The following is a 25,245-nucleotide window of genomic DNA, read 5'->3' as shown; positions in this document are numbered from 1 at the left end:
AAGAAAAGGCAAATACCATCTGATCCGGCAATAGGGCATTAAAGAAGGAACTCATTGATATTCGAGCCAAGAACAGGAAGAAGACCTTCATGAGCATAAATTTCAACGCCATGTCAATTACAAATAAAAAAATCTCTCAAAAATCGAATTGACAATCTAAATTCACAATTCACGAAAAAAATTGAAATAATTTCGAAATTTTTTAGAATTGGTGATTAATTAACAAACTAAAATAATTCAAAGAAATACTCTGTAATTATCAATTAAAATAAATACCAAAATCTAGCCATATATTGGAGTACTATTCAATTTCATCAAAGCAACTGCCAAATCCCATAACAAAAAAATTCCCAAATTGGTAAAATTAAATAGTAAAAATAAATTGGTAAAATTAAATCAAATGAAACTTACCACGATTTTTGATGTTGTTATTATTGTTGCTGTTGTTGTCGGAAACTCGCCATCTCCGTCCTCCCTAAGCCGGTCCCTGCACCACCTCCGTTGTATAACACATCTCCGGAAAACCCAGACGTCATCTTTTTCTTCTTCTCACCTTCCGATTATTTGATTTGAAGCCAATGCGTTAGGAAAAGGACAAAAGCAAAATTTATGAGGACCCCAAATCATATTTCTTAAACCAATTAGGAACCCAAATCAGATTTCTAAAACCTAATCAAAAGCAAAACCTCGTAATGAAAATTGCAAAAACGAAAACTAAATAGCACTTAAAATCCTTAGTTTTGTAAAATCGGGATCACAAAGACAGAATCAAAGACGAAGAAACCACAAAATTGATGGAAAAAAAATAATTGATTGTATAATTACCTGATGATGAGATCGAAGATGAGAGAGAATTGAAGAATTGAGATTTTTGAGTGAAGGGAGGAGAGATCGTCTTCGCCTCCTAATTTGGAACCCTAATTTGCAATTCGTACTTGTTTGCTCAGATTTTGAATTTTGGGGGTTTCCATGGTGATCGGGGAAGAAGACGGGGAGGTTTCGGAGGTGTGAGATTGCAGAATTACCATGGAGTTGAGAGGTTAGAAAAAACGATGGAGTTGGAGAAGCCAGAGAAAAAGATGGAGTTGAGAGGAGAGAGAGGGGATGCGTTCAAACCCAGTGATTTTCTAGGGTTTGGAATCAAAGTTGGGAGTTAGATTAGGAGGAGGGAGGAGAGAAGAAGAAAACAGGAGGGAGGAGAGAGAGAGGGAGGAGAGCAGGAAGTCAGGAAGGGTTGAATGTGAATATGTGGGGGTATTATCGTCAATTCAAAGGTGGACACAAAAAATTAATTTACTTAAATACCCTCAGGAGCTGGGTTATATATATATAAAGTTTACATTTACAGAAGCGGTGCAAGCATTAAGGACCAGTCCAAAAAGAAAAATAACGCGAGTATTAAAGGACGGAGGGAGTATATTTTATTAGGTTGAAGAACAAAACAGAAGTGTTTGACATGCTCTTAAAAGTTAAAACCCTAATTCAAGCTCAATGTCTCTCCTATAAATTCATCTTCCAGCTCTGTTTAATTCATATTCATCGCTTCTCTCTCTTCTATTCATTTTTATCTCTTCAATCATCAAATAATTACAATTCTTTTCCTTTTTTTTCCAGTTTTAATTAAAATTAGGTTTTTGTTCAAAATTTGGTGGAGAATTACAGTGACGACTCACAAAATTCAAGCTCAACAGACCGTATTGCAGGAATTTCTCACTCTATTGAGGATGATTTTTTTGCGTGTCGACACACCCGCTGAACTGAGTAATCCTCTCTCCCCATTCCATCTCTTTGTTGTCTTCAAACTTCAATTTTTTTTTACAAAACCCTATTTTAAAAATTAATTAACCAATGAAATATATAATTATGCACTTTTCGTTGCTCCCGTATCTCTATTTCAATTAATTTGTTTCTTCAATTTGAAAATAGTTTTTGGTTAACCAACTTTATGTGACGGAGATTTATCCGAAAATCTCATTTACAATTTTATTGAGGCAAGTCTAATGATATTTGTAAATCTCAAAGTAAAAACGTCACAAATTAAGTTCAATTTGATGTTGAGAATCCGTCAGGATTTTCCGTTAAATTGACGGTCTCATATTCCATTGCCTTGAGTAGCGGCGTTGCTGCATTAATCTTTTGGGACAGGCCATGAGAGTCGACATTTCTCAAATTTTTATTCAACCAAATCATTTAAATTTCCTTCAGTTAATCAATTTATTTCGTTGTTTCTGAATCTTCTATTTCAACGAATTTGATTGAAATCGGAGATTGAAATTAGGATTGGCATCTTTCTTAAACAAATTTAGGATATATTCTGATTAGCCTGTGATGAAATCAGTTAAAAAACACCATCTTTCGGGACTGAATGGTCTTTACAAGGCCTTGTTGATAAAATTCTGCAATTCCGAGGCTTGTTTTTGGACTTTTTATTTTAATTTGTATTATGAAAATCAGTTTTTAAAATTTATTAATCAAAATTAGTGAGTGCAAATGATGATAAAACTAGACAGGGACATCAGAAACTCTTAATGAGTGAATCCATGTTGAGTTGTCTTAAATGGGAATCTCTTTGATGCTCTTCACTAATCTTATGATTTACTTAGTTTAGGTGATTGATTAAAATAGTTTTTAGACTTATGCAGTATAGATGATTGTTGTAGGGAATACGGCAATAAATTAGAGTCTCTGATGTGCTTTGTTCATAGCACATTTAGCGCTGTACGTTGCCAAGAGTTGTTTGGAATTGATATTCTGGCATTTCCATTTTGTAATGGTTGATGCATTCAGATGTTCCTACATTTGGTTTTAAATAAATGTTTATTTGTTGAATTTTGGGGTTTAAGAGATGGAAATGATGATTATTTCCCCAGATGAACGAAGTTGAAATCGCTGAGCGTTTTTATTTCTCATTTTATGAGAAGTCAAGCCAGATTTCTGATCCGTCTCTTTTACCAATTTGTATGCAATTGACATTGTTTATCAGGTGTTGTTTTTGACTAGTTTGGCAAAAAAAGACTGCTGTGGGAGATTTGATTGAGCCAAGAACTTGGAAGATTTTGACAATAAACAATGTTCACAAATTTAATTAGTTTGTAAATTTTTTGACAATGCATACAAACTTCCTCTCCTTAACTGGCTTTGATGCATCCTCCTGATCCCGCCTTGGTTTTTGCTTGATAGCTAAATGATGTTTAGCACATCCACCCTATCACAGTGGTCTTCAGTTGTTGAAATTTTATGGGAACAATCATCGATTGGCTTCTGAGCATCTCCCTTCTCCAATCTTGGCATGATCAGTGTGTTTTGGGATCCCATTATAATGAAGTTTATTTATACTTGTAAAAATAGAGTGACTTGATTGACTTCAAGTCAATTGAATCGTAGACTTGTAATTTTAGTCACGAACTTGCAAATGAAATTGTTCTTTTTTGTTTTGGGAAGATATTTTTTTGTTGTGTGTGGTGAGTGAGAGGATATTTTTTGTAATCAATTGTAGTTTAAAGTTGTAGACCAATTCCGCTCCATTTGTTAACAAACAAAATCATACCTGTATTCAATTATTCATTGCTATTTTTCATGTAATGCTTCGATTATCAAACACTTTTAAAGAAATGAACAAAATACCCTTATGTTATGTTTGGAATTGGGCAAATATCTCTTTGGGAAGTAGAAAATTTGAAATGATAGGAATTGGCCCAATTCCAAAAGTATTCACAAAAGCCCAAAATTAAATTGGGAATGACATATTATAGCATGCCATTTGAAATTTCTCATTGAGAAGCAAACCTTCTCAAAATTCTCTAGCACTTGTACCTACTCTCTTCCTCATTGAGAAGCAAACCTTCTCAAAATTCTCTTTCCTATCTTGTACCTACTCTCTTCCTCCTCCATTACCACTGCCACCCCTACTACCTCTGCCACCACCAAGTTCAAGGAGAGAAATATGGAGGAAAAGAGGTAGTGGACCAAAAAATGGTGATTTCATCTTGTATCCAAGACAAATCTGATTTTTGATCTTTATTATTGAGAATTATTTTTGAAAAAAGTTCTTAGACTTTGGGTTTATTTCCCCAAATTTTGATAAAATATTGATGCTTCTGCCTTCTGCAAAAAAAAAAAAAAAAATCAATAGGGATCCAACTAAATTTGACATGCAATTGATTTCATTAAATTTTGTTGAAATCTGAACTTTTCAAACAATTTGGTAAATTAGAAATTATGGAATTTGAATTCCTAAAATTTTCCAAACACTAAATTAGGAATTGAAATCCTATATTTCAGTTCCCGGATTTGAATTCTATCATTTGAAATGAATTACATGTTTCCAAACACAAGCTTAAAATTTTCAAAATGCATTTAGTACCCCGGGTTTGACAAAAGAACATTAACGGACGTTAATACCGTTAATCATTAACGTCTAATCTATTAACCCATAATTAACCCTGATTGCCATTGTGAAATGCCAATTTCAATATTGTTGAAATTGGCATTTCGCAATGGCCTACCACATTGTAGCAAAAGAAATTCTCATTTTGCCCTTGATCAATTTAATTCATTGCTCACAATTCGTTCCTTTTAAATTAAATTTATGTTTCAAATTCTAATTTCAGTTTTGAGTCCAAGTGCACGATAAGAGTGTAATTCATTGCTATTTTTCATGTAATTGCTTCGATTTTTCGAACATTTTTCTTTTTTCCATTTGTAACTCATTCTTAGTGGCAAAAATAAACATATTCTTCACATATGGTGCCTTCTTATTAGAGATCTCTATTAGACTTTATTAGAGATCTTATCTAAACTTATTGGACTTGAAACTGGTGAACAGAACGACCCCTTGAAAAGAGGCTTTACATCTCACACACTGCTAAGATCGTAGCCACGATTAACGCATAATACATCCTAATTCTTGTAGTATCAAGCTTTCAGAATGTTATGCAACATCGACCAAACAAAGGGTACCTGATAACGATTTGATGAACTTCTTTTTCAACTTAAATATTTTGGTCGAAATCCTAAATTCCACAAATATTTTGGTCGAAATCCTAAATTCCTAAAATTGTGGAGAACTAATCATTTTGTTTTGTTTTTTGGACACAGGATAAATTTGCATAAATTGAAACCATAATGCTGATAGACCATTACAAACTAGGATCATAGTACACCACTAAGGCCTTTATAGACTATTACAAACTACTAAAACAAGTAAAAACCATAATGCCGAAAAACATAAAGGTAATACGATCCTCTCGTGATGGCCCTTGATTGTTGATTGGACTTTGTTTGCACCACCAACTAGGACTTTATCGTGCCAAAGCCACTTGTGGTTGTGATTTTTTCATAGGAGGCGGAGTTGAAGGTCGACCGGGAAAACTAAAAAACTCCATGAATAACAAGTGGTATTTCAGAGACAAGAAAAGAAGCGGAATAGTACATATGACACGGGATAGTTGGAGAGACATTATGCACACAACTCTCTTGAGTCAGCAAACCTAACTTGATTAGCCTGCTATGTATCCTCAAAAAATGAGGAGCAACACTCATATATAAGATTATGAAAGTGTTGAGAATATATCTCAACACTAACCTAAATTGAGGATTAATCAAATTTAATCCTCCACACCAAACAACAATCAAAACCCGAGAACATAAGCCCTTCCAAAAACTTACTACTCCCTTCCTGATCATAAAACCTAGCACATACACCCGCATACCACATTCATATATGGTAAAATCCTCCAAAATACTCCCTATTCGACATCCGACCTTTGGAGGGTGAGGGGACTTCAAACACTCGACATCCGACCTTTGGAGGGTGAGAGGACTTCACCGTCCAAAGACTTGTTAAACCAGTAAACAAAACCCAACTCCATCATTAGCTTTAACGTACAACATAGACATGCATACCTAGTACGTCCAGGGGTAAACCCAGAATTATAAAATGGGAGTCCAAATTTAATACTCCTTGGGCAAAAAATTTAAAAGTCACCTACCAATTTCAAAAACCAAAATAGATATAAGAAAATTAGCCAATGAAAATTATTGCAAAAAAGTACAATTGTCAACGATGGTTTTCCATTCCGTGAAATAAATCAAATCATTGCAAACAAGGGCCGAAATATCGAAAATGAATCAAACCATTGATAAATGTAATAAGTGAAACATAAAACTTTTCAATCCTAAACACTCCTAATATAGACAACTACTTTATTGCATAAATTGGTCTATGTGATTGTAAGAGAAAACTCCTAGAACAGTAGGAGAAAATAAAAACCATGAGAATATGTTAATCAACTAATCAACTATCAAAAGAAGAAGAAAAAACGAATCAATTAATCAGGATAATCCAAACACTAAAAGGTTAATCAATTCTATGATTAATCACCTAAAATTTAATTTACAAAAAACTAATTAACAATTGAAAAATTAAGAGTAAAGAGGATAATACAATGAGAACATGGGATGATAAAACTCTAGGGGTCGATAACGGAGATCAGCTAGGCGGCGAAAACAGCATAACCGGCAAGGTGTCAATGGAAAGGCAGCCCGGCAGGCGAGCTACAACATCTGGGAGAGGAGATGTTGGAGCCTTGAAGGGTTTGGAGTCGTTGGTTTTGGAATTGAGAAAGAGAATAGAAGAGCTTTGATTTTGGGTTTTGGTTTTACTATTTTACGAGTAGTTTTTTTTTAGTTTTTTATTGAATGAAATATTAATTACGATTCTTGGAATGTTGATTCACCGTTCAGTCATTCACGTGAACATTGGAATGTGGGAACAAAAAGTCTTGTGCGCACAAGGTGTACAATAAATTTATTGTACACCAAGATAACTTTAACCATTTTTTTTGTAACTTTAATCTAGTTTTGATTAACTTTTATATTAGTAAAAAAAATTGATAGATAAATATTTTAAAGGGTTAAATGATTAATTTTATACATTATTAGTTATTTTGAAGAAATAAGTTTTACTAAAATGAAAAAAATTTATCACTGAAAAATTGATAACTTTTACATATATATGTTTAACTTTTACTCCGGTGTACAATATTTATTGTACACCCATTGTAAATAAGAATTTTGAGTTAACTTTTACTCCGGTGTACAATATTTATTGTACACCCATTGTAAATAAGAATTTGTGATGTGGGAATTATTGTCCCACTTTTCCACTTTCCCATAATATATTGTCTTACTCATTACTTCGTATTACTTTTCCTGTTTAAATATAGGTTTTTTACTTTTTTTTTCCAAAATGCATACTTTTTTTTTTTCAAAAATAATGGGGTCCCTATGGATCCTACGGGGTACTATAGTTCCGCCCCTGACATCAAACCAAAAGGAGACCAAACTAGTACTACCCAAATCAGCACATCATACCAAAATAGCAAAACCTAACAAAACAAACAAGATACCACTAAACCAAAAGAACAAGGAGGATAGACAGAGGAAACAAGCCCCTGACAATAACCTCGGGGACACGAAATTGGCCAACTTGTTTCTGAGCCTTTACCTTTACCGTCAAGATTGGTGTTTTCCGACACTACAAGACGGCGGCGACTAAGAAAACCTCGAATTGAACAAAAAACCCCTAAAAGTTGAATCTCAACCTTATAACTACCACTTCCTAATTCAAAATAGAAACCCTAACCCTAAACTTTACCTTTTATCAGCGAAATTATCGGCGACGAAGTTAATGATAGATCTGAATTAGGGGTCGGTGGTTGAAAATTCGAGCCAACAATCCTCCAATCTGAACGTGGCCGAGCGTCGCATGTTTGGTGAACTGACTACTCTACTTGAAACTAATTACCCCTAATATCCGGTGAGAAGAGTAGGGCACTAAGAGGAGGGAGAAGCGAGCGCAACGGTGAAAGCCTTGACTCTGTCTTCCTCTTCTCTCTCCGGACAATTGCCGCTAATAAGAGGAGAAGAACGACAAGCCACAACGACGAAACTACTACTACCAGAGGCACACAAGCTTGTCGGCGGCCGATAAGGCCTCGACCACCAGCGAGTTTGCGACAGCTAGGGTTTAGGTGTTTGGGCTTTCTTAGAGGAAAGGTAGAGAGAGAGTTTTTGAGAGACAACTTTCTTCCTCCTGATCTGAACTAATCTTTTTGTAAGTCGAATAAATAGTAACTTCTCTAATTTTCCCATCACCGCATGGCAAAAACTTATTTTACTTCATTAAACATATATCTTTTTAATAAAAATTAGTATAAAACGAAAAATAAACGAAAAATAAACAAAGTACTTTATTACCACAAAACAGAACCCACTCTTTAAGATAAAAGAGGGTAATAATTAACATGTTTGGATCGAGGTTAATACATTAAGGGATAATAAAAGTCAAACTAATGTGAATTTTACCCTCATTTGGATGCAATAGTTTCCCCGTTCCTTCCTTCTCCTCATAACACTACCACTTCTCGTCATAATACCACCACATCGCCCATTCAACCTCCTTACAACCACCTTAGTTTACCTTCATTTTCCGTTCTAAATAGTTCACCTTTGTTTTATGAGTGTTCTGAGAAAGCCTTGTCAACGTACTGTAGAATATGATATAAATGCCTTTTTTTTTGAAATAGAGCAAATGGGCCAATTCTGTCTAACCCAAAATGCCAGTGAACAAAATAAGTGCTGTGAACATCAGGTTGGTAATATCAATGAAATGAGGAGAAAATCAGGTTGCAGCCTGAGATTCTCAGATATTCTCTGATCGAAGATCAAATGTTAGTTCATCTCTTGCTATTCTTTCTTGACCCCTTTTCTTTTTCATGTCCACTCACAATTACTATCTTCCAGCATAAGAAGGTTCTCTACACAAACATGGGCATTCGTGCAAAAGTTGAAATCAGGACCCTTCACAATGCTAATTTCCATTGTATCCAAATTAATGGAAGCAACCTCGCAAATAAAACTCATATGCACAAACAATTCCTTTAAGTTGATGGAATAACAAACAGGTCTCTCCACTGCATCGTGGCCATTGCGCTTAGCAATGGAAAATAACTTGGTCCAGGATCCAGCTACCCCATACTCTCTCATTACCCATATGTCAGAGTCACGAAGCTCATTATAGCTAATCGAAAGACACAAACACCCATCAAGTATTCCCACATACATTCCCCTACGATTCAAAGAATCGCAATCAGGAATTGGCAGAGTGCTAAAAGTTTCATCCCTTAAATCAAAGGCAACAATAGCCACATTCTCATTTACACCGCCAACCCAATGAATAGAATCATTAACAAACACATTTCTCCGATAGCCAAAATTGAAAGGAACACTAGGAGTACGAGCCTTTCTCCATGAATCATCTTTCAAGCTATAAACCATGACTTCATTCTCAAAAGGACCCATTCTGTAACCATTACCATTACCACATTGAATAACACTCACACATTTATAGTCCCGAGCGATACTGTCATAACCGAACCCAAAATGCCACATTGATCTAAGGTGATCAAACGAGGCGCTTTTCCCCAACAACGGGAGTTTTTTGTAGGTTTGAGTGGTTGGGTTGTAAATCACAAGAGGACGCTGATTACTACTTTGGAGACATAGCAAGCCATTAAATGATCCCACCACCATAACACTATCACGGAAAGGGTAATTGAGTTCAATTGGTTTATTAAAACTGTCAAAATCGGCCATACAAAGTGTATCATGGGCATTGTAAACGAAGTGAAGATTGGTTTGGGTGGCAAGCGATCGTTCTAAATGGCGATTGACAAAATCAACACCGTTGATTAATTCATACCATGATTTGCACACACTCTTGAACCGTATAAGAGACTTTGCAGGCAATCTTAGGAGAATGTCGATGATTATCTCTACAGGAAAACTCATGATTAATGTAATCCAATTGAAAATTAGGATTTATGAAAAATTAATAAACAAAATCTGACAAAAATCGGGTTTTGATTGATGTACTGGGAGAAGAATCTACATTGAAATTAGGGGTTTACAAGAAATTAAACGCGAATTTCAGAGAAATCTAGGGTTTATATGAATTTACCAATAAAAAAACAAATACAAATTAGAGTAATTAAGAGGAACGAGGTTACCAGAGAAGTTAAGTTGCAAAGTTGCTGCAATGAATTGACAGACAAAATCGGGTGCAATTTGTAAAGGAGGTGGTGGATGAAACCCGCTGATAGAACTATTGAAGGAGAGGTCGAGAAAAGAGGGGAGAAATATAGCTTAACCCCACACCTTGTCCTTATCCCCGCCCCTTATCCACATCCTCATCGCCACCCATTATCCGAGGAAGTACTTTTACATATCTGATATGTAAAATTCAACACCACAAATTCATATTTACAATGGGTGTACAATAAATATTGTACACCGAAGTAAAAGTTAACTCAAAATGCTTAAAAGTTAAGCTTATATATGTAAAAGTTGTCTATTTTTAAGTGATTAATTTTTTCATTTTAGTAAAACTTATTTCTTCAAAATCACTTATAATGTATAAAATTAATCATTTAATCATTTCTATCAACTTTTTTTTACTAATATAAAAGTTAATCAAAACTAGGTTAAAGTTACGAGAAAAGGGGTAAAAGTTATCTTGGTGTACAATAAATTTATTATGCACCTTGTGCGCGCAAGACCTTTTGATCCAACACACATTATGCCAAACTAAAAAGATAAGATGTAAATGAAATTAGTTTTGGGAGGAAACTGAAAATGAACAGTGATATACACATGTAAGGTTTGCCAAGTTGGATATGCTTACATGGATTTAATTGAGCTACTTTCCCGTTAATCTTATAGCATATCCGTGGGGAAAAAAATCCTCACGAGTGAAAAACGGTGAGATTAAAATAGTTCGCACACCACATCAATGGGAAAATTGAAATTGGCTCGCAAGGAAATCGGAAAATACATGCGAGGCATTCTATTTCCTTACAGTACAAAGACATGGTCCATGCTTTCAACAGTTCTGCACTTAGACCTTTAAAGTATTTTACGGATCCAACTGTCTCTTTAAATATTCAAGTACATTGAATAGTTTTGGTTCAGTATGTATTTTGCATCAACTAGCTAACTAGCTAACAAACCATAGTTTCTTATGGTTAAAACATTAGCTTTTTCTTTGTTGTCAGGCATGAAGGCGGTGCACGGTATGCTTGTGGTATGTCCTTCTTTATTATATGTAGTTTACTTATGAGCTCAACTGGTTAGGGCGTCTCTAGTATTGCAGATCTTGCAGTTACATTATGACAACTTTCCGGGCATCAAGCCAATCGTGTTATCTAATTATGTATTCGATCCATGACATTGTAAAGCCAAGCACACATGTTTCTATAACAAGGGTTATGTAATACTTTAGGGTCTTGTATACAAGTGAATTATGAGTTTAGATATGTTTTTTCTGCATCATTTGTATTATGCACATACTTTTAATAAGAAACAATATATTTATCTATACGTTATTCTTTATTGATCATTAAAGCTTTAAAAATAAAAAATACGGAGTATATATATTTTTAATTTTTTTCTAGATACAAATGATTGGGGTTTTTTCTTAAAACCCAAGCACTTGACAAGTCAAGTGCTTGGGTTTTAAGCGGTTGACCCCAAGCACTTGAAATATTATAAAGTGTTTCACCTCCAAGTGATGGGGGCATAATCACCAGCACTTGAGGGCATTTTTCCCCAAGCACTTGAGGTTTTTTCTACTAGTGTTTGCCTATGTTGGATCCTTTTAAGCCTCCCGCACCTGCTCACAAGATTACTAGCTACCTGTATAGGTCATGTACTAAGTATCCAAAGAGACCTCCAGATGACCCAAAATGATGCCCAAAAGGATGATCCTACCAAAAATGATCTTGTTACCCCAAATGACGATGCTCCGACGAAGCCACCTTCGAAGAAGCCAGCTCCAAGGAAGCAAGCATATCCACGAAAGCCAGCAGCTCCTCGAAATCAAGCTGTTCCTAAGAAGGGCAAGAAGGTTGCGGAACAACAACCCCCTCAGCCATCCCCCCAGTAGGTCCACGGAAGCCACCAGCCACCCCCAACACGTACAATATTTTTTATTTTGACAATATATTGGATATTGATTTTGACAAGTTAATATTGGTTAGCTTTTTATGTGAACTTCACTTTCAGGTGTTACAACAAATTCTTGGAGGTATACAAATGTTAGACGGTTCCATTAGGTACTTTTCTCAGTCTGCAACCCTCTTACCTCCCGGGTATTTTGGCCATCAACCCCAACAATCTCAACAACCACCTAATGGTCGACCCCAACAATCTCAACAAATACCCTATGTTCATCCCCAACCATCGCACCAAAAACCCTTTTTTCATCCTCTACAAACACACCAACCTATTTTCATCCTCAACATCCACAAGAACAACCCTATAGTGAACCGGAACAACGGTGTATTCATCCACAACAATCACAACAACTATGTGGTCAACAATACCAATCTGATGTTGGTGTTGGGTCATTGAATAGACCTGTGGCTGGATACATAGAGCCTGTTGTAGGTGGTGGTGGTAGTTATGTTGAAAAAGGAGTTGGGAAGGTCATTTATTTCTCACAGTAGATGGGTTAGGTGGAGTATGGTGAATCGAGCCAGGGGTTGAATTTGGGGAACACATACAACATGAGTATTCGAGTACCCTCCTCTTCGACTCCGTTTGATCCACGACCTTCTGTTTTGGGTGCCTCTACGTTGTCAACAACTCAACTGTCGTTGTTCATCGGAAATATTGTGTCCGGGGTGAAGGAGAAATATGATTGTATGGCAAAGTTTGTAGTTTATAATAAAACTTGAGGTTGAATTGCATTTCAGTTTATTTCATTTAATCGAAGTTGTAATAATCGTAAATACTTGCGTGATTGAATTATTATTTGAACTAGTGTTTTTCTTAGGACAATCGAGTCCCAGTCATTGCAAGGCCCATTGATTTCTGCTCATATTGGCTTTCTAGTTAACAATTTATTTTTCATTTTTTAATGTCCCATTTTGTTAGTACCATACTGCTTAGTATGGCCTATGTTGCTTATTATGTCCCATGCTGCTTATTATGGCCCATGCTACTTGTATTGGCCTTTTATTTTCTTAATATTTGGTTGTGGTAGGCTGGTCCACTCTGATTTTATTCCCCATAAATCAACGCCTTTTTATTAATTAGCTGGTCCACTCGAAATTTATGCCCATTTTACATTGCCCCACAAATCAAGGCCCATTTTAATAGCTGCACTTTTTAGAAGGGGTGGTTAAGTGTACATAGTACCATTTTAAAATAAAGAGTACCATTTATTTTGAAGCAAGTATCATTTAAATGTTTAGAGTGCCATTTATTAGTAAAAAGTACCTTAGTAAAAAGTACCATTGACATGTAAAGAGTACCATTTAGATATAAACAACACCATTTTATTTTGAAAAATATCATTTAGATATAAACAACACCATTTTATTTTGAAAAGTAGCATGACATTATACAAAGTACATTACATCTAAAAATCAAAGTTGTTAAAATCTAAAAAATATTGAAAATCTAGCGGATAAGCAAATATCAGTCGACATCCCTATGCACGACCACTTCTACCGAAATAGTCTCCATGCTCCAACCTTTGTCGGTAACATACAATATTAGGTAGAGGAGTTAGGCTGCGTCTTGGCCAAACACCAATAATATCACTGTCAGGGAGAGCATAGTACGGGTCTCAGTTAACTAGCCACCTGACCTTTCCATCGTACGACCCGTATTCAAAATAGTTTATGTGTTGGATGGCAACAAGCTTTAATGGGGGAGACGTTGGACTAAGTTTCCTAATAAACTTGGTGGAAGAATTAACATGCATTTCTATGTTGCTGACTATTCCATCGATACCGAGTCTTTCCCGAGTTGTGTTTCCGCTGTTTGGGTACCACCTCTCTTTCAGACGAATAAGGTAGTCAAGAAGCCAGGCCATGTTGTCGGGTGGTGTAAATGACCTAGGATTCCAATGGCCGTGGACCATTAGAAATATGTAGTACAGATCTTCCTCGTACACCAAGTCCACCGATAAGTCCCATGCGAAGAAAGTGGTTGTCATAATTTTGAAAGTCATCCGTATGGATGGATTATGGGTTTGTGTTGCATAAGTTGTATGTGGGTCATATTGTGGAATGGTTTTAAGTGTTTCCCAAAACTTGTGTTTGTAGTATTTAGGGTGTCTTGGAGATGTTGGTAGGCAATCGGTACTTTGCCAGCCAAACATATCCCGCATCTCTGTTTTTGTCCTTGTGAAAATGTTGTTGGTTAGGACGAAGGAGATACGTCTGTCGCTATTGTCTTGACCGGATGTGTTGGTGCATATGCCGCCTGGACAGGGCGTGTGGGTACATATGACGTCTGGGCAGGTGCATATTACAGGTGGGAAGGACGTGTGGGTGAACGGGTGTAGGTACAGTGAACCCAAGAACTCAACCGTGAGACGGTCGAAGGTGATTGTCGGTTGTGCAGCGTAATCCCATAGGTCCACCACAGTCAGCAATTCCCTAACCTCGTCGAGGATACCCAACAATTACACAATTATTTACCTTCCATCGCGTGATTCGCCAAGTAATAGTTAGTAGTTTAATGTGGATCTTGTTAAAGAGAGAAAGCTTGAAGAAAGAAAAGCGAGGAGAGAGAAAATGAGGGTGGCTAAGAACAATTAGAATGGTGGTGAGAATGACCAGAAGTTAGGGTTTAGTCATTTTGGTCGTTTGAAACCAATTAGGCCCTGTAGTCGTTAAACCCCACAACACAAAAATAGTCTCATGAGAACCTTTGACTTTCATTGTGGGTAAAGTAAAATTATTTAAATAAATAAAAGATCATTCAACATGAAGTTAGAATTGATTCTCCTCTCTGAAAAAAAAATAGCATCTCTATGTCTGTTTTTTCAGGTCCGAGATGTCAGATTTGTTTTTCTCCGCTCGAACAAATCAAAAGGACATGCCTTTCTTATCTTGTTTTGTTCATTGTTTGGAAAATAGTACTCATTTTTTCTGAAATGGTATCGTCTAATATTAAATGGTATTTAATTTCAAGTAAAATGTACTTAATTTTAATAAAATGGTACTTTATTATAGTGAAAGGTACATAAAATTTAAACATTATGCATCACTATTATTAAATACATAGAAAATGAAACATTATACCCGATAAATTAATTTATTGTAAAAGACCATAATCCGGTCAAACATCTCCTTCCAAAGGGAAAAAAAACTTTAACACGAAACGCGTACGCATCTCCTTCCCAATCATCTTCCATTTTAAAGGAATCCACATCACCTTCTTCAATGTTATTACAAGGCCACTAAGTTATAGTATTAAAACATGTTAGCAAACAAATGTTATTGTAAAAATAAAACTCGGCACCATGATGAGGACCATGAAGATTCATTAGAACAACCTCCGACTTTTCCGGCCTAATGTAACTTCTCGCAAATTCCCGTGGTATAGTCTACAAAAACATTGGTTACAAAAACATATTAAATAAAAATTTGTTATGACTTAACTATTACTAATTTAATTGAGATATTAGGCAATCTTGAATACTTCAAGTAGCATTGTGCATTAAAAGAGTATTCCTCGGCAGTTAACCACCGTGGTCTAGGGCCCTTGCGGTTGTGGTCTGTTGAATTCCACCAACTAATTCCTCGACAGCTAACCACCGTTGTCTAGGGCCCCTTATGGCTCTGGTCTGTTAAATTTCACTAACTAGACAATCATCAAGGCTAATTCCACCCCTCGTTGAATATAGCTTGAATGTTGTGTTGCCTATGTATGAAAATTCCACCTTATCCCCTACCATGTAATTTTTTCCACGATGAAATTACTCCATCCATCCCGAAACGTCATACTCCCTTCTGGTAAGTAAGAGAAGTCATGGTTAGGGGATATTGGGGGGTCTGATACTATCTTTATTTCGCATACTATATCTGAATTCACCCGTCGTATCGTTATATTGGAGATGTACTCAGAACCTAGTCTGTACATTGGGTTGTTCGGTACCGGCTATAGACAAAACAAAATTTGATTAAATAAAATGCATTCCAACGACAAAACGAATATGTACAAGATGTACGTAATGAAATCTTACCATAGTGATCATGTTTTGATTGTTCAGAGTCACACTAAAGCAATAACCCACTTATTCCATTAAATTTACTTCAATGGACGAAACACTCACTATAAATGTAGTAGTATATTTTGTGTGAAGATATCTAATGTTCAAGACTTTTGCCATTTATAGGAATAATTTTAGAAAAAATACAGTATATTGACGCGACACTTGTGTCCCATGCATTTGACCTAGTAGTGATTTAATTTAAATGGTGTTATGCTTTATAATGTAGCACCAATACAACCAAAATTGTACTAATAAAAGTGAATGGTACCTAATTATCCACGAATAGTATTAAAGAAAAAAAACTCAACACTGGATTTAAATTCAACACCGAATTTAAGTGACCTAGACTAACGTGTAACAAAGCCAAAAAACTCAAACAAATTTTCTAATTTGTGATCAATGGTACTTATTTAATTTAAAAGGTTTTATCTTTAGTTATATGTGACAAATAATGATAAAATGGTACTTGATTATATTTAAATGGTATTTAAAACACATGGTAAACACAAAATTAACAAAACCAAGAATTTCGTGTAAAATGCATTAAAATTTAGGGTATGAGGTATCTTTTAAAAAACAAGTCAGCAATATTTCAAAGATTAATGAAAGAATATTTGAACTATTGGATGTCTTACAAAATTGTCTTCCCCATAAAGCAACCACAATATTCTTCTCTTAGATAAGTCCAAAAATAAATTATTATGATGCTCTATTTTGAAATAACATATTTGATATGTCAACGTGATTGTCATGTCCGTACAAGAGTTGGCTGGTAAAAAGTTCCTCCTTCTTGTACCGTCCACTAAACGCCAATTGTATTATTCCCTTGACGACCTCAAATGTTTGTCGTGTACCGTACGAGAAAATGGTATAAGGCTTAATAAAATGGTACTCTTGTCAACAAAACTAGTACTTAAATAAATACAAAATGATACTAAAATATAACAAAAATGGTACGTATAAAATAGAAAATGGTACTTAAATTTAGTACATGGGAACAAAGTGTGTTAGATTACACATCATGTTTTAAAATTCAAATACTTGGATGTTAAAAAGTTACACATACTAATAGTTAGACATGTAATCTAATTAAGAATCAGCATCAGTAATTTACTACTACTACCTTACGCATCACCACTTTCGTCTGACGACCAATCAGAAAAAGATTTGACACCTGAAATATGGGTCACTAGCATAAATTTTTTCATCATGTTTTTGTTGAGCAATGTGTAGTTTTCCCAAGTGATCTACTGGATAAGTCTCATGATCGGATGGTTGATAATCCGATAAAGTTAAGATTTTCCATCTCATTCATCTCATTCACCTCAAACATTTTACTTTTGAAAACCATATACTCCTCGTCATCTTCTAATATCTCCATTGGTTCGTTGGTGGAAAAATTCAACCACTCGACCTCAAAACTCAATTGAACTTCTTCACAAGGATGAACGACTTTAAAAATTATTCCTAGTAATGAAACTCCCCAATAGTTTCCATTTAGCTCCACCTCCTCCACTTGTAGGTTTATTGCCATGATCTCCCAATTATGCATAGGCATGGTAAGCTCGAAGAACTTTATTAAATAACGGTGGAAATTCGAAAAAGTTCGGAACCTGGCCAATGTTGTGTGTAGTTTTTCAAGGTTGAAAACATAGATATTTTAAAATTTTGAAGGAGGTAAAACATAAACTCATATGCTTCTTTCCGGAAGTAACGAGCATTGTCAATCTTCATCGGGTTAAAAAAATGATAGTCAGGATGGTAATCTAAACCTTGAACTACGTTGTACCCATCCCTTGCAATCGTTGATATTTGAAAGTCTTGAATGCAAGTCCTACTACTAGAGCTGGCAAACGTGTCGTGTCGAGTCGTGTTCGTGCTCATGTCGCATATAAACGGGTTGGAAAAGTCTCAACACTAACCTGACCCATTTAATAAATGTGTCGTGTCGTGTTGACTCATTTAACTAATCGCGTCATAATCTCTTGACATTAACCCATTTTTTCGTGTCCGGTTCATGTCGTGTTTGTTCGATAAAGTTGGCTTTATTATAAGGTTTGTAACCGAATACATCAAATTATTGGTTGATTTTTCTTATCGGTTTAAACCGTGTTAATTTCGTGTTGAGGATCTCAACACTAACACGACCCATTTAATTAAACGTATCGTGTCGTGTTGACCCGTTAAATTAAACGGGTCGTAAACCTTGACACTAACCCGCTTTTTTAGTGTCCAGTTCATGTCGTGTTATCGTGTCGTGTCAGATTTTTCCAGCTCTACTTACTACGACGTTGAATAGGGAAGTAACCACTTATAACCTTTAAATCGTAATGTCCAAATTCCGTTAGCTCTTCAACCTTGGTTATCACACTTTTCCCAATTTTAGAACTTTTCCTCGACTTAGAAAAAACCATAGTTTTCTCTAATATTCGATTTATTATGGAATTTTTCTTGTATTATGGCATATGAATGATGAACATAACATGTTATCAAGTATTATATAGTGAACAATAATGGTATTATTTATTAACAACTAATGGTGTTGGACGTGAAATGATACTTTTATTCCGTAAATATGGTACAAGTTATCAGAAAATGGTACTAATTAATAAGGCTGGAATCATTTATGTGTAAATCTTGATATAAAATGTGAGTTATGGTGTAGGAAAATCTACACCATTATCTAAATTAGAATCTAATAATTGCATAACATATATTGGAGAATAAAAAAGGACAATATTCTTTGTTGGACCAATCATTACCTAGTACAAGTATAAGGAGTACATCCTATAATCCAAAAAGGACAAATTAACTTTTTATCCCATGCCTTATTCCTTATCTTTAAATCCAAAAACCTTCTACAAATACCATAATTATTTTCTACGTTCTGTTTTCTTTCTTATCCTATTGGTGTTTCTTGAGTCCTCCTTGTTTATTTCCTCCATTTCTTTTTATTGTAGTTCATCCACAACCTCCATTTTTTCGGATGAACAATCCACTACATTTTCAAACGATAAACCAAATCAACAACTCCTACTCCAACCGTTTGAATTATCACCCAAAAAATTGTCTTTACTTTGTCCCGACACTCGGCCAACCATCTGAAAACAACATAAACAACATTGTCTACTACCATGATAATGATGCGGATCGTGGATTGTGGAACCGCATCCCTTTAATGAGTGTGATTCAAACTTTCAAAGAAAATCCAATGATTACCACACCATCCCTCCAAGGAAATTTCATGTTAACCGGGGACGGTGACATCTAGGAAGCTTACAAGCCTTAAATGGAGGATCTCAAAGACAATCCAACTGTTGAGTTGTTTGTCAAATGGAGCAGAAAACCACGATGTCGAAGACGAGGTCGTGCCGGACTTCTTGGTTGGTGTCATAGATCCAGTTCCCATCATCGACACAGTTGCCACCCCTGAGTATTGCTTCCCCCTACACATGGCAAATCCGTGTCACCTTTTCATCGGTTCCTTCACTGACACACTCCACGTGATGAAGGTTAACACCAAAATGACACACATTAATGTAGATGTTTACCATAAATGCAGCTGTAAAAGGAAGACTAGATACCATCAATTTGACGTGTATGGTGACGCCCAACAATACCCGGACGACCTAATTCAGGTGCCACACGGGTCTAAGGTTGTGTTTTGGAACGCTAGAGGGGAGACACGTTCAACATTTGTTGAAAATTTCACAAAGATATACAATGCTTTCAACCCCCTCCCTGACTTTATTTTCGAGTGCCGGGTGTAGTGGCTTGCTGTGTCTATGGTTGCTAGTCATTTTTCGAAAAGGTACAAATACAAACAATTTGGCTAGCAAGGACGTGTGGGGGGTGTGTTGATGTTTTGGGGTAACGAGGATGTTGATCCCATTTATGGGCATAAATGTTATCATGAACTAGATTAGATCGTTAATATCCGCTTTGAGGTAATCCCATGGCCCTTACTACTTACGATAGTTTCGCATGTTACTATAGTGAAAAATTAAAAGTGTCATTTTAGTAAACACCACTACTATTAAAACATACCATTAGAGTTACGCAAGTACCATTCTAGTTAGGAAAGTGCCATTCTTGAAGGAACTTTTTAACTATTTGTTCGTATGAATAAATTCCAATGCATCAACACTGACTAGTAGAAATGTCGTATGCTTTGCAGTCACTCTTTCAGCCCCCGAGAAGGAGGATAGTATCTTAACAGACAAGTAGGCTTCCGGATGCAGAAGAAGACGATACAAACTAGTGGACTTACGAAAATATGCACGGATTTGACTACGACGATCCGACAATCGACTAAAGCGGTAGCCGGAGGAGATGTTAGGTGGAGGACAGACTTCTGTGTCGTGTTTGTAGTAATCATGTAATCGGAATATAAATTGGACTTCTGTCGGCTTTTATTATCCTAATATTATGTCTAACTTTCTTATTTTGAAAGGGGAGAGTTGTGTCCCATGATATTGTGTGTTCAACTAAACTATTTCTAATATTAGTGTGTTTTCCTTTAAACATTGAAATTCAAATTTTGCAAGTTTATGCGGTTTTACTTTGGTTTACATGGGTTATGTCCCATGCTTTTATGCAAAGGACTTTGACCCATAATCATTTTACAGCACATTGGGTTGCATTCACCCATATTCCCTTAAGTTAAGGGCTATGCTAGGATTTAATTTGGCCAATGCTAGGAATTTTATCCATGCTCATGTTATGCTAAATCTAGGACCTAATTTGATGGACCTGACCAATGCTAGAAATTTGATCCATACTCATGTTATGCTAAATCTGGGACCTAATTTGATGGACCTGACCAATGCTGAATTTGATGGGCCAATGGTAGTTAGTCAGTTGATAATTTGATGGGCTCTCATGGTGGAACATAACTCAATATTTGATGGCACAAATTTGGCTAGAAAACAGGCCATACACAAAATCCATGATTCATAAATTAAAGTTACATGTTACAAACTAAAACGAATCATACTTCAACATACTACCCTTACACCTTTCAAACGAACAAACAACCAGAAACAAGAAGTAACAGATTACTCACTTATCAGTACGACCAACAATCTCATTACATTCTACACTCCAAATTTGCATCCTTTCAGTTACCCAATCAACCCCAAACCAAATATGTAGCATTACATCCATTGCGTTTACCTATCATCAATCAAATAACACTAGATTAAGTTTAATAAGAACACACAAGGTAAATATCAACTAACAAAGGTGTAGTGAATTATACCAGATCGTTAAAGATGGCACTATGTTGTTCTACGAGATTAGAGTACAAGGAGTTAATCACTCTTAACACGCCTCCCATCACGTCAAAGCATAGACACGACCAATGGTTGTCCGCCAACACAGGTATGAAGATCTGTTTACGACAATTTATAGTATAAATTGTTAATTACGCACAGACAAGATCCCTAATTTATAAACTCTAGAAATTTGTTATATAAACTTACCACACGTACATTTGACAATGGAATGTCCTTCAGAACCTCTCCGTACTTTCTAGCTAGGTCATGAGATGCATCTTTGCCTTCCATCACAAAAGTCTACAACAAAAAAATATTCTACTTCATAAATAAACTATAAAATATGATTTGTCTAAACAAAAATAAAATATTGCCGCGTAATCAGGAGTTACCAATATCCGTCTACTCCTCCCCCGCGAATTCCTTTTCTCTCCACATCTTCGTGTATAACTAAGAATCCATCCTTACATATACAGAGCTCACACTTTGTGTTACTACCAAGGTAGCGTGACAATCTCGTTGATCAGCAACAACCCCATCACATGAAATCATAATTTCCCCCCAGGGCTACATCAAATGCGTCAACCAATTAGTATATGTACTTATAGTATAGCATATTATGAAAATACTCAAGCACAGAAAAAATTGATACCTGTCGGGGTTTTTAATCATGCGCCAACTTCGAATAAAATCTATCAGGCGCATTTCCATTGTAGGTTGCCTACGAGTAGTAGGTCTTGACATCGGAATCACATTTGGTTGGTTTAATAACCCTCTTCTCTCCCGTCCTAGAGTTGTTCTCTTCCTTTGTGCAACCATGTTCACCTAGTTCAGGTGCCCCTTTTCTAGTATTCGGGCCCTTTGAAGAACTACTACTGTCACCCATCATCTCATCACTCAACACTTCCTTTGACACCTTTGCCACATCTCCTATCAATTTATACACTCCAACTTCTAAATTCATTGAACTTTTAACAAAATCATCATTTCCCCGTATAACTTCATCTACACTATTATTTTTAATCGAAAACTCGCTCCTACAACTTGGGTTGGAAGTGGTACTACAAGGCCCAGGCTCAATCCTAACTCTAGCTTGACTGCCCTCACTACCCTCTACAGCATCACTACCCCCTAGCCCTACACCACCAACAACTACACCTCTAGTAACATCACCAACACCACCACCTGTTGCACCAGCAACACCACCACCACCTGCAGCACCACCATCACCATCACCTATAACTCTTGCACCTAGCTAAACCAGGCTCTACTACAGAAGTGCCATATTCAAAACGCTGCCCACCACTATCAAACCCATGGCCACCTCATGATAATCCAGAACCAATAACACAGCCTCGAAGAGACACATCATCCAATATTAACCTCTCTAATTGGGGTTTGAACGATTGATATACCTTTACAACCAACATCACCAAAACAACCAAAATAAATTCAAGACACCATTCTAAATATCAAACACTATTATACAAAAATGATAACATATATACCTCTTGAGCAAAATAAGATACAAGGGAACCCCCCAAGTTTGCTTCTGGTCGACGGGACACCATCACATGTTCTTGGTCAATTGCTGGAGTTTTCTGACCTTCAACAAAACTACCTGAATCGTGGAATCTCCTAATCTCATGGTCTACTCGATGCAACCTTTTACAGGACTGCCATTTTATGTAAACAAATCAGTTTCATACTTCAAGCATAAACAACTACATTTATACCATATAATTCATTAAAATCTTATCGACAATTTACCAAAGTCACCATTTCTTCTCCTATCCTCTCCAATAGCCTTCTGCGGTACTTCTTTGTCATCCCAAACCTCTACTCTAGGTAACACATTCATTTGTAGAGGTGGCAGATCCCATCGATCTAGGTAAAATATTTACACAGTTAAATAAACATGAATTATAAAACAAATACATTAAGGAAAGGTTAACAATCAATAAAAAAATTATTCGAAAGTTACAAAATGCAAAAGTTTAGAATAGAAAACAGTATTCTTACCATTAGGGCCACAATGCACCCTCCACAACCACCAACATATTCCTCTTCCATGAATCTCTCAGCAAATCTATTAGCCCGCTCCATCAGCCACCCAAATGCAAAGAAACGCCAGTCATACTCTTCAGACTTTTCAAAAACTGAAGCAGCTGTCACTAATTTTGATGACAGATTTGTGGACATCGTCGTAGGAAAAATGTGTCCCAAAACAATAATCAAGAAGGCATCCCTGAAATTCTTCTTATCCCTACTGGTGCTTAATGACACCACACCACCTTCTGCGTCTCTCTCTCCCACACAGCCTTCAACAGCATGCACAAGCAACACAACCTCCTAACTAGGTTTATCCAAATTTGTTCCAAATTGTTTCAAAATCTCTTGAGATCTTTAATCCATTGCAACATTCTTAAAATCTACCCCATCGGGAACCACCTTATTCTCATTTGGCAAACATAAAATCCTATGAATATCTCCTGCACTATATTGACGTAGTTTTCCATCACCAAATTCAACTTACCCATCACTCTCAACCCTTGCCAGCAGCCAATAACAGAACTTACGGGGTAACTTCATCAACTTCATCTCTAATAACCCACCAAAACCCATCCTACTCACTTCATCCCTTCTAGACTAGTAAAACTTACTAACAATATCCAAAAAGGCTTTCACTCGATATACTATGTTAGGTGCCTACACAATTATGTTACTTGTCAATAAATTTAAATTTAAATTTAAACTACCCTACACAAATTAAGATGTGTACATTATTTACCTTTCCCAATATTTTAAAATGAGTTTTCACGACACGGGAACGAGCCTTCACACACTCCTAGACCTGTTAAACGGGTCGGTCGGGTCGGGTTGTAAAATATTATTTTCAGGTTCGGGTTGAATCGGGTCGGCCACTTTCGGGTTCGGGTTAACAAATGCTTGTTCAAGACCCAGAACTTTCGGGTTCGGGGCGACCCAACGGGTTGAGAGATTTTAAAACGCGCATTATATTTTCATTAATTTAGGTGATAAATATACCAAATATGGACACAAATTAACAAATTTTCCTACACAAGTTTATATTTAGTCAAATTCAACCATAAAATGACATATAATTCAAATTAAAATCATAATCCCTCCATCCCAGATTAGTTGTTACACTTACATTTGCACAAAGTTTTAGGTGATAAGTGGTTGTTTGGTTATCAATTGTAATTTTATTGAAAAAGTAGATGTAATAGGAGTTAGTTGGGTATTTTTTTTAATTGAATGAGAGAGGGTGTGGGGACAAAAAAAAATTAGTGGGAAGAAAGAGACAATATAATAATTGTGAGGTCATTCCTAATTTAGAATTGTAACAACTAATTTGAGACGGACGGAAAAGGAAAGTGTAACAACTAATCTGGGACGGAGGAAGTATTATACACAGCAATAGTAAAATGAACGTGTTTATTATGCTTAAATTTTCTCATAATCTCATTTATTACTATAAATACAATGATTTTCAATCGGTCGGGTCTAAAACGGGTTCGGTCGGATTTTGACCCATTACTTTTCGGGTTGCTCGGGTTCGGATAAAATCGGGTTACGGGTTACAAAATCTTGTTCAGGGCCCAGTATTTTTGGGTCGGGTTCGGGTCGGTTTTCGGGTCGGGTTGAATTTTGACAGGTCTACTGACACTCCTCATTACTCTTCATAATCTATTCATAAATAATAACAAATGACTATGTATTCAATATCAACATAATATTCAAACAATTTGAAAAGTTCAATGGATTACCTTCACCCTTTTATCCTTCAATTTTTCCTTCTTCACCTTTCCTTTT

The 25,245-nt window shown here is 36.1% G+C and overlaps 1 protein-coding gene, 1 long non-coding RNA gene and 4 other non-coding genes across 6 annotated transcripts; 5 read left to right on the top strand and 1 right to left on the bottom strand.

The window, feature by feature from the left end:
• Window positions 1-1,451: 1,451 nt before the first annotated feature.
• On the top strand, window positions 1,452-3,442 carry LOC130459456 (uncharacterized). Its single transcript, XR_008918851.1, has 2 exons — window positions 1,452-1,761; window positions 3,181-3,442. It is a non-coding gene; the product is annotated as an uncharacterized lncRNA (long non-coding RNA).
• LOC130460515 (small nucleolar RNA Z107/R87) lies at window positions 1,655-1,767 on the top strand. Its single transcript, XR_008920372.1, has one exon. It is a non-coding gene; the product is annotated as a small nucleolar RNA Z107/R87 (small nucleolar RNA).
• LOC130460563 (small nucleolar RNA SNORD96 family) lies at window positions 2,320-2,413 on the top strand. The gene has a single exon (XR_008920417.1). It is a non-coding gene; the product is annotated as a small nucleolar RNA SNORD96 family (small nucleolar RNA).
• LOC130460509 (small nucleolar RNA R44/J54/Z268 family) lies at window positions 2,484-2,579 on the top strand. Its single transcript, XR_008920366.1, has one exon. It is a non-coding gene; the product is annotated as a small nucleolar RNA R44/J54/Z268 family (small nucleolar RNA).
• On the top strand, window positions 2,846-2,943 carry LOC130460484 (small nucleolar RNA Z103). The gene has a single exon (XR_008920341.1). It is a non-coding gene; the product is annotated as a small nucleolar RNA Z103 (small nucleolar RNA).
• Window positions 3,443-8,228: 4,786 nt separating the features above from the next.
• On the bottom strand, window positions 8,229-10,241 carry LOC110792974 (F-box protein CPR1-like). The gene has a single exon (XM_021997796.2). It carries the CDS (start codon window positions 9,850-9,852, stop codon window positions 8,776-8,778), a length of 1,077 nt encoding a protein of 358 aa, XP_021853488.2. The 5' UTR covers window positions 9,853-10,241; the 3' UTR covers window positions 8,229-8,775.
• Window positions 10,242-25,245: the final 15,004 nt, after the last annotated feature.

This window comes from Spinacia oleracea, chromosome 4 (genome assembly GCF_020520425.1).
Source record: "Spinacia oleracea cultivar Varoflay chromosome 4, BTI_SOV_V1, whole genome shotgun sequence".
Taxonomy (NCBI): Eukaryota; Viridiplantae; Streptophyta; class Magnoliopsida; order Caryophyllales; family Amaranthaceae; genus Spinacia; species Spinacia oleracea.
This window is presented reverse-complemented; position numbering and strand designations above follow the sequence as displayed.